The following is a 9,712-nucleotide window of genomic DNA, read 5'->3' on the forward strand; positions in this document are numbered from 1 at the left end:
CCGGTCTTGTTTGGGTGACGAGTAAAAGTAATAACAGTGGTATAGGGACCTATTTGGCTGGTGGTCAGGCTTGTCACACATGCATATCTCCCAGCCTTCTGTACTTTGTATTTTTGTCTCAATATTGATAAAGACACTACACACGCATCTCCCAGCCTTCTGTACTTTGTATTTTTGTCTCAATATTGATAAAGACACGACACATGCCATTGATATCAATGGACACATCACAAGCTGTGTAGAGAGCACCTCAGAACAACCAAAGGATTACAGGTACGTATAATATATATATGCTGTTGCTGCATGAATTGTGGAACCTTTTTCCCCCGCAAAATTAACAAAGTGGCGTGTAGGCCTAACGTGTTGATCTTGAACCTATTTCTCAGTGAAGATAAAAAGCACTTGGCAAAGGCCAAGTGATAGGATAGGAACTTGCACGCTGCTTTGGAAAACGTTGCCTGCTTTCATTTCTAACTGTTCTTTTTTTTGGCAGTATTAAATAAATGAAAAACTACAACCGGGGAAAAATTGAAGTGATAGCACCAACATGCTGCAACTTGCCTAGTGCAAGCACAGGGACGGGAACGGGACGGATGGCTTGGACAACTGGAGAAGAAACAAGAAACACGGCCACTCGGCCAGGGCAGGCAGGAGCCACACACAATTGCACATGCACGCACTCCACGGCAAAGGCAGCGCGCGGTGTGCAAGTGCAACTGCAACTTGGGCTGCTGCCGTTTTTATTTTAGCCGCACCGTATATTCCAAAGCGTACGTCGCTTCCTCGCTTATACCTTTTCCGCTTTTCGCCGTGTTCGCTTGAGCTACATTTCAGCTATGGAACAGTATTTTCTTTCATAATATTTCAACATAAATATCAGTATAAATCAAATTTCAGCGTAAACGAACAGGGTCTTCGACGTCGTCTTCGTCGCGCCCACGCACCGCCGGTCGCCGTCTGTGATCCCAGTGATCCGTGCTGGCAATGGCAGTTGGCAAATCGAGGGCGCGGTTGTTGGTGGCCGATGGGGGCGCCACTGCACCTCACTCCCTTTCGTTCCGTCTCTTCATTTGATCGTATCCTCCTCGTCTACGTGGATTGCGGGTGCAGACGTGCCTCTTCCGTTCGATCACTCGATGGAAAAAAAATTATATTGAAACTGTATGCATAGTTGCGTCATGCATACATGCCTTGATGACTGACACTTATTGGTCTTTATGGTGCATGCAGGCATGCAGCAGATGGGCGTGGTCGCGTGAACACCTTAGCTGGAGCCGAGTCTACTTTTAGAAGAGGACCACTCATTGGCTCGTGTTGGATCGTTGAAGTCCGACACGTGGAGGCATCCACGCCATGTATGCATGGCGCAACTATGGATACGGTATGTATAGAATTTTTTTTTCACTCGATGCAAGCGTAACTAAGTAACTAACCCACACCAGCGCCAAAGTGTCATTGGGCCTCACATGTCTCTCTTTCTACTCATTTAGTCCGGGGCACAAAATGGGACCTTGGATGCAATAAAATTGAACGGAGTACAATTTCAACGTTCCATTTGCAAATGATGCTTTATTCTAGGGGTGTGGCTAGCATCCGAACGTCCGGATGCTAGCCCCCGTCGGGATGCCCGTGCCGCTTGCTCCTGTCTCGCGTCTCGCCTATTGCACCCGCCCGCAAGCACGTGGGCCCCGCTGATGCCAGTGGGGACTATCTCCGCCTTCCCACGCCTGACACCGAGACATGATAGCAGAAAGGCAAGGAGGGAGATGCAACACTCGATCTAGTTTTGAAACATCCAGATGCAACAATTGCAATATACGACTGAAAATAAATGAAACATTTAAAACATGCGTCTGAAATACTTACAAAAACACCTGAAAAACACTTGAAACCATTGTAAACATACGCAACATCTAGATAAAACACTTACATCATATGTGTGAAAACATTTGCAACATCCAGATAAACACACTTGCAACGTACGTTGAAAAAAGCCAGATGAAACATTGAGAACAAGAGCTTCCAACATACGTGTACAACCATTGCAATATGTGCAACATCCTGATCTACTTTTGCAACATCCGTATAAAACAATTGCAACATACATCTGAAATATTTGAAACATACGCTTGTAACATGCGTTTTTCACCCTTCTTCCATATGACGCGAAGCGGGGAACGTTGGCGCGGCCTGGCAGCGGCCAGTTGCGCCTGCGCCTGGCCTGGGCTTGGCCAACGACGCCCCCTCTCCTGGTCGTTTGGCCTGGGTGCGGCGAAGGACGAAGCACGGCAACGCGGCGGGGGACGGAGGCGCTGCTGCACTCACCTAGCATGCGCATGGAGCTCGGAGGCGGAGGTGAGGCACCGGCAACCGGGTCCGATGGCAGCTGCAGCAGTCGGTGCGGCAGCTGGTAGTGTACCTCACACGGAGGACTCCTCTCCGCGGGGATGGGGGCGCCGTGGGAGATGGCGGGCGGCGGCGGGATGTAGGCGGAAGCATGGCAGATTGGGACGTTCGGACTGCTGCATGGCGCCGTGAAGCCGCGACGCACAGTGCGGAATAGGGGAGACGAGCTTCCATGGGGATTTGTTATTTTTTTTAGACGGACGGCGTACGCGGCAGTGAGTGGAGCGAGACGTTGCCTTGCGGACATCTTAAATGGTAGCATTACCGTTATTCTAGTGTCCTACAAGCAGGATGGACCCAAGATCGTTACACATGTCATTTACGGCTATAAGCCCAGTTAAAGCTTAAAGAAACGGCCGTCTATGACCCAACAAACGAGCCCACTAAGTACCTAAGCCCGACGAAAATACAAGCCTTAGAAAGCCCAGGTAAGCTATAAAGACCTCAAGTCCAGAGCGAGAGAAAGATTTCAGCCCACCAAGCATCAAGCACCACAGCCCAGTAACCCGTCTTGCCTGGCCGTCCCAAAACCAGCTAGCCCGTTTTCTCGGCCTGCCTCGCGCAACTCGTCTCAGCACACCGCCGTCGTCCTCGTGAGCCCGCCTGCCCTCCCCACTGCCAGCCTACTGGACAGCCCCAGCCATCTTCCCCCGCCTGTATACAGTTACAAAAGCTTGGCACTCGCATGCTCTTCGCCCCCTCGCGCCTACCGCTGCCGCGACTCCCGCCTCGCGGCCTCCGCCTAGCTCCGGGCTCCCCAATGGCCTCCACGCTCGCCATCCTCAGGCCCTCTGCGCCGGCCCCGCTCGCGGGGCGCCGGGCCCGGGCTGCCGCGCCGGCGACCGCGAGGGTGGCGCTGTCGTCCAGATCTAGGTATTCGTCGGCCAGGGTGTCCCTCGGCTCCGAGGTTGCAGTGGGCGCCGACGCGCTCTTCGCCGACTATAAGCCCACCACCACTTTCCTCTTCCCCGGCCAGGTACGGTGAGGGTGAGGCCCTCTTTTTGTAAGTTGAGGGCCGTGTGCACGCGCGTGTGGATTACCCACATGAGTAAATTCTTTGAATGGTTATCACTATACGATGGTTCATGCAAGAGAATGTCTTAACTTCGGAATTGAAGCCTGGCAATGAATGGTCACCTTTTTGCACGTTTCAGTAAACGTACATCAAAATTTGGCCACAGAAGTTTCTGTTGATTTATGGTTTGGTGCTTTAGTGCTGCTGTAATTGCATAATTCTGAGTTACTATAAATAAATACCTCTACCGTTCTCCAAAAAATAAATAGTACCTTTGAGTCATGCCGACGTCATTACGCCTGTCTCCTATTCCCCTGTCCATTTATTGCTGGATGCTTTGATTTCAGGGTGCCCAAACCGTTGGAATGGGGGCAGAAGCTCAGAGTGTTCCAGCAGCTACCAAATTGTTCAACCAGGCAAATGAAATCCTGGGGTATCTCCAAACCTCTGATAGTATCTACGCGTTTTCTGTCTCTCCTGCGCTTGCAGTACTTATTTATAGTCCACTAACGCTGAGTCGCTCACCTTCCAAGGAAAATAATTATAGTGCTCATGCTAACTTGTTCCTTTCATACTGGTTAATATAGATATGATTTGCTGGATCTTTGCACCAATGGGCCAAAAGAAAAGCTTGACTCAACAGTGATCAGTCAGGTATGTGGATTTCATAGTCCCAAGTAATTTGCACCAGTGCTGCCATGCATAGTTAATTCATTTTCTTTTCCATGCAACTTATTTGCTCCTGCTAAATGTGTCCCACCAAAATAAGTTTCCTGATCCATATAGTGTAGTTTGTAGTTTATATGCTTGGCTTGGAAATCCCAGATTCTAAGAGCATCTCCAAGAGTTTCCAAAACACACTCCCAATCTTGATTTTTTGGCAAGATTGAAAAAACCCTCTCTCTCCAACAACTCCTTATCTCAACTCCCATTCCATGCGGAAATATACGCGTGCATATCCATCGGCCAATTCAGAGGTGGAAGGATGTGGGGAGGAAAAGGAGAAAGAACAGGTTTCCCAATGCAAATTTACAAGAGAGAAAGGAAGTATAAAAAGTGGCTGGGGTGATTTGGAAATAATCCGGGATTCCTGATGCAAAATTACCTTCTACCTTTAGGAGTGAGATATTGGAAATGGTTGGAGAAAGGCAACAAATATGCTCCCTACTTCTTTTTAGCAACTTGGAGAACTCATTGATTTACCAATTGTTTTTTTAGGAACTATTGGAGATGCTCTATTGTGCAGTTCTTAAGCAGTGCCCTCCTCTGGTTTGGTTACCAATACTTGCATTTTGGAGCTTGCAATTGTGGTCAGGATCCCCAGAAATTAATTTGTTGGTTTTATTTTAAATAAGATATATTGTATATTTGTACGAGTAAGGGCACGTACAATGCAAGATGCTTAGACATATATGCTTAAGAAGAGAGAATGTTGTCATACCACTGAGCATCTGTGTGTTCCTACAATGCAAACAGATGCTTAGGTAGATTTAACCTCCTCCTTGACACACATTAAGCATTGGTGCTAACTTAAGCATCTTATCCACCTTCGAAGCATCGGGTGCTATGGTTGAAGAAAAAGTTTTTTTGTTAAGTATCTCCTCTAAGCACCTCCATTGTACATGCTCTAAGACTGCATAGGATTATTCCTTTGAATTACAGTATTTTTGCAGTCTTGTCAATTAAGGGCTATGTTCTGCCTGCTGAATAGTTCTTTTTGCAGCCGGCTATATATGTTACCAGCCTTGCAGCAGTAGAGGTACTACGTGCACGCGATGGAGGCCAAGATGTGATTAACTCTGTAGATGTTACATGTGGTCTCAGTTTGGGAGAATATACTGCTCTTGCATTTGCTGGTGCTTTTAGGTACTCAATTCTATCTATCCAGAAGCACCTTGTTTGTTATGTCAAACCATGTCCATCATGGAATGAACAAAGCGTACATGATAGTCGTACTTTTGCAGCTGTAACTTGGATTTGATAGTATATCAACTATGCACAGTTGCACACTAACACATCCTGTATCACCATGCAGCTTTGAGGACGGACTGAAGCTTGTCAAGCTAAGAGGAGAAGCTATGCAGGTTTGTCTACAGAAACACTAATAGATAATTTGTTTGATTTTGTAGATTGAATTCTGATGTTCATTATCTATGGTGGATGTAGTCTATGGTAATGCTAGTAGATTGCTTGCTTGTTTGGTTTTGTAGATTGATTTCTAATGTTCATTATCTGTGTAGGATGCTTCAGATGCTGCCAATAGTGCGATGGTTAGTGTGATTGGTCTGGATTCAGAAAAGGTGCAAGAACTATGTGATGCTGCTAATGAGGAAGTAGATGAAAATGAAAGAGTTCAGATAGCAAACTTTCTGTGCCCTGTAAGTGCTTTATCTGATGCTGTTGGTAACCTCGTATGCTGGCTCTTGATTGATATGAAATGAAGTACATAAAAATACATTGCAGGGGAATTATGCAGTTTCTGGTGGTGTAAAAGGTATTGAAGTAGTTGAAGCCAAAGCAAAGTCCTTCAAGGCCAGAATGACGGTTAGTGTTCCAAAAATGTTTTGCTTGAATCATATTTATTGAAATATTATCTATAATTTTATATGGTTAAGCATATTACAGTTTTCAGTTATTCTGCCTCCCATTCTCCTTTTTGTTTCAACAATCTTAGTATCTTACCAGAGGAATTTTCATGCTTAACCATTGTATTTCCAGGTTCGGCTAGCTGTTGCTGGTGCTTTCCATACTAGCTTCATGCAACCAGCTGTTTCAAGGTTGGAATCTGCGTTGGCTGCCACTGAGATTAGAACACCTAGAATCCCGGTCATCTCCAATGTTGATGCGCAGCCCCACTCAGATCCTGACACCATCAAGCAGATTTTAGCGCAGCAGGTGAGTTCTATACCAAAACTTGAATTCTTACACCATCAAGTGATTTTTGACAGTTGCATGGCTCTGACCGACCTGCACAACAGGTAACCTCTCCAGTGCAATGGGAAACGACTGTTAAGACTCTTATGGGCAAGGGGCTTGAGAAAAGTTATGAACTCGGACCAGGAAAGGTAAGTGATTAGTTTCCTGTTTGTGATTTATTTATTGTTTAGTAATGTTTCTTGAGTTATAGCAATTTTTCCAAGTTAGTACAGCAGCTTGAAGGATTCTTAATAACCGAACTCACTAGTAATGCTCTTGAATTATCCTTTTGTTTTTCTGGCATCCAGGTTATAGCAGGTATTCTCAAGAGAATCAACAAAGGCGCTAGCATTGAGAACATCGGGGCTTGAAGGTCAGGGATCTGAAGAACTCTTGATGGAACTACAGCCATTAAGTTACACAACAAAGGATTAGCCCCCCGGCGGGTGAATATGAACCTACAGCCATTATTGTGGAACGAAGTTTCCACTCATAGAGTTAGCGATTTTTTGTTACTTTTTTTTTACCTTCGTGGTTGAATTTTGATCTTGATGTAAAATTGACACTTGTCTGGTCTAATGATTATATGAACAGTATAGTTTTCACAGTATTTGAATAACAAGCACATCCGTTTGGTGAAGTTGTGTCCAGATTCAATGTCGTTGCCTGCCCCTGATCCATCCCCGCTTCTTCTCTCTTCCTCAGGGGCTCAGGGCATACCGGACTGGCGGTTAGCACGCTTAGAGCAATTCTAGCAAAGGTCTCAAAAATAGCCTCTAAATCAGGGCTCATATTCCATATTTTCTCTCTTGGCACTGCTAGCGCCAGGACGTCCAGATGGACACCCGTGTTTGGTTTTCGCGTGTCCACGCATGGGCCCGTGCTGGTCGGGCGTTGCTCATCCACGCCTGTCTCACGGGAGCCCGCACCGCTGCGCGCCCACGCGGGGACCGCTCGCTCCCCCTCTCCGCTTCTCGCTTTCCACGCACATCTCATGTGTAATACTCTATTTTTGAAACATTTAGATGCAACACTGCAACATATAAAAAAAGACAGATGAAACACTTGAAACATGTATCTAAAACATTTGCAAAAACACTTAAAAACTATTGCAAACATACGCAACATCCATATAAAACACTTTCAACATATGTATGAAAATATATGCAACATTTAAATAAACATGCTTACAATATACGTCTAAAAAACAAATGAAACATTAGAGATAAACTCTTCCAACATATGTGTAAAATCATTGCAACATATGCAACATCCCGATCTACTTTTGCAACATCCGTATAAAATGTGAAAGGATCAAGATGCCCAAGAGAAGGGGTGAATTGGGCTAACTCTAAAATTCTTTGCAATAAATAAACCCTACACTTAGCTCACTTCACGCCTTGTGCCTAGAAAATGATTCTATTGATCTACCGCACAAAAGTTTAGCACCCTAAGTCCCAATCCTACTCTAGCATGGTAATTCTAAGAATGTAAAGACAAGAATTGAATTGGTCAAATGTAAATGCTTAAAGTAAAGAGAGGAGAAGGAACACGGCGATGTTTTGACGAGGTATCGAAGAGTCATCACTCCCACTGGTCCTCGTTGGAGTACTCACGTAAGGGTGTAGCTCCCCCTTGATCCGCACAAGGATTAAGTGCTCTCTACGGGTTGACTCTTTGACACTCCATCACGGTGAATCACCCACAACCGCTCACAACTTGAGTTAGGTCATCCACAAGCACCGTCGGATGATCACCAAACTCTCAATCACCACCAAGCCATCTAGGTGATGGCAATCACCAAGAGTAACAAGCAAGAACTCTCACTTGACCACAACAAGTCTAATGAGAAGGGTGGATGCACACTTGCTACTCTCTTTTTTCACTAATGAGGCCTTAATCTTGGATTCTCAAATCTCAATCACCTCACTAGGCTCTTGCTCTCCTTGGCACTCTCAAAGGTGTTTCTTAGCTGTTGAAATGGGCAAGAGTACTCCCTTGAATGAATATAGGAAGTATTTATACCCCCTCATTCAAAACGAACCGTTATGTGCCTGAGTCAGCACTCTACGGGGTGATCGGACGCTCCAGTCAAGGTGACCAGATGCTCTGGTCAGTTCTCCCCGCCACAGAGCCATTAAGTTGTGACCGGACTCTGACCAGTGTCCGGTCAGTACTGACCGGACGCGTCTGGTCACGAAAACTGCTTTCTGGAACCTTACTGATATTGACCAGACGCTGGTGCCCAGAGTCCGGTCACTTTGCTGTTCAGCGTCCGGTCAGCACTGACCGGACGCGTCCGATCAGAATTCTCCCTCTCTAGAACCTTAATGGAGTTGACCGGACTCTGGCACCCAGCGTCCGGTCGGATCCAGACAACTTCACTTGATCAAATGAACTGACCGGACTCTACTGCCAGCGTCCGGTCACACCGAGACCAGCCTTCGATCAACATTTGACCCTCCATTCACTTCCAACTTGAAATCATATGTGGATGATGTTTTCTCCAATTGATCTTAGGGCTACTTAGGAGCTACCTAGTGCTAGATTTGGCAATTGTGCACCACACCTAACCCACTAGACTCACCTAGGTCAAGCTACTAGTCCATACCCCTTTTAATAGTACGGCCAAAGAAAAAACAAAGTCCTAAACTACTCTAAGTGTCTCTTCAACATCAAACGACACTTAGAACTAGTCTATCCTTTGAAAACCGAAACGATTTCCATCGTAGGGGCATGACAACCATGATTGTCTAATCAATTGCCATTACCATGACCTAACTTAATTGCCTCTGCAAAACAGACGTTAGTCATAGTAATCATGTATTATCATTAATCACCGAAACCCAACTAGGGGCCTAGATGCTTTCAATCTCCCACTTTTTGGTGATTGATGACAATACAACCTCGAGTATGTAAAAGAGATGAGGTTTTCAACATGCTTGGTTCATATAAGCTTTTGACAATAAGAACAAAAGAGTTAGGCAAGCTTATATGACCCAAGCCAACATGATGTACTCAATAGATATGAAATAAGCAAGAGTATTAGAAATAAAGCTCATTTGCATCAAAGTAAAACGCGGAAGCAAAACAAATGAGCATAACCAAGTGACATGACATATATAAAGATCAAAGTAGAGAGCACACATGTCACATATCACATTAATATTACAATCATACTTATGTAGTTCAATGCATGAAAGTAAACATGAATGCATAATAATGTATCACATATAAAAAGCCAAATATAATAAATAAGTAATAAATAAGCTCCCCCTAGATATATCGCTCCCCCTATGTCTATCATACTCGATCCCTCTCCCCTTTTGGCGTCAAACACCAAAACCTAAGAGTTGGTCGGCGGGGTTGGAGCAG

The 9,712-nt window shown here is 45.3% G+C and overlaps 1 protein-coding gene across 1 annotated transcript; it reads left to right on the forward strand.

Annotated features, from left to right (window-relative positions):
* The first annotated feature begins 3,013 nt into the window (after positions 1-3,013).
* LOC136540825 (uncharacterized) lies at positions 3,014-6,977 on the forward strand. The gene is made up of 10 exons (XM_066532838.1): positions 3,014-3,382; positions 3,769-3,854; positions 4,009-4,075; positions 5,145-5,287; positions 5,457-5,505; positions 5,662-5,799; positions 5,885-5,965; positions 6,140-6,316; positions 6,400-6,486; positions 6,646-6,977. The coding sequence occupies exons 1-10, from the start codon at positions 3,092-3,094 to the stop codon at positions 6,706-6,708; spliced, it is 1,182 nt and encodes a 393-aa protein (XP_066388935.1). The 5' UTR covers positions 3,014-3,091; the 3' UTR covers positions 6,709-6,977.
* Positions 6,978-9,712: the final 2,735 nt, after the last annotated feature.

This window comes from Miscanthus floridulus, chromosome 2 (genome assembly GCF_019320115.1).
Source record: "Miscanthus floridulus cultivar M001 chromosome 2, ASM1932011v1, whole genome shotgun sequence".
Classification (NCBI taxonomy): Eukaryota; Viridiplantae; Streptophyta; class Magnoliopsida; order Poales; family Poaceae; genus Miscanthus; species Miscanthus floridulus.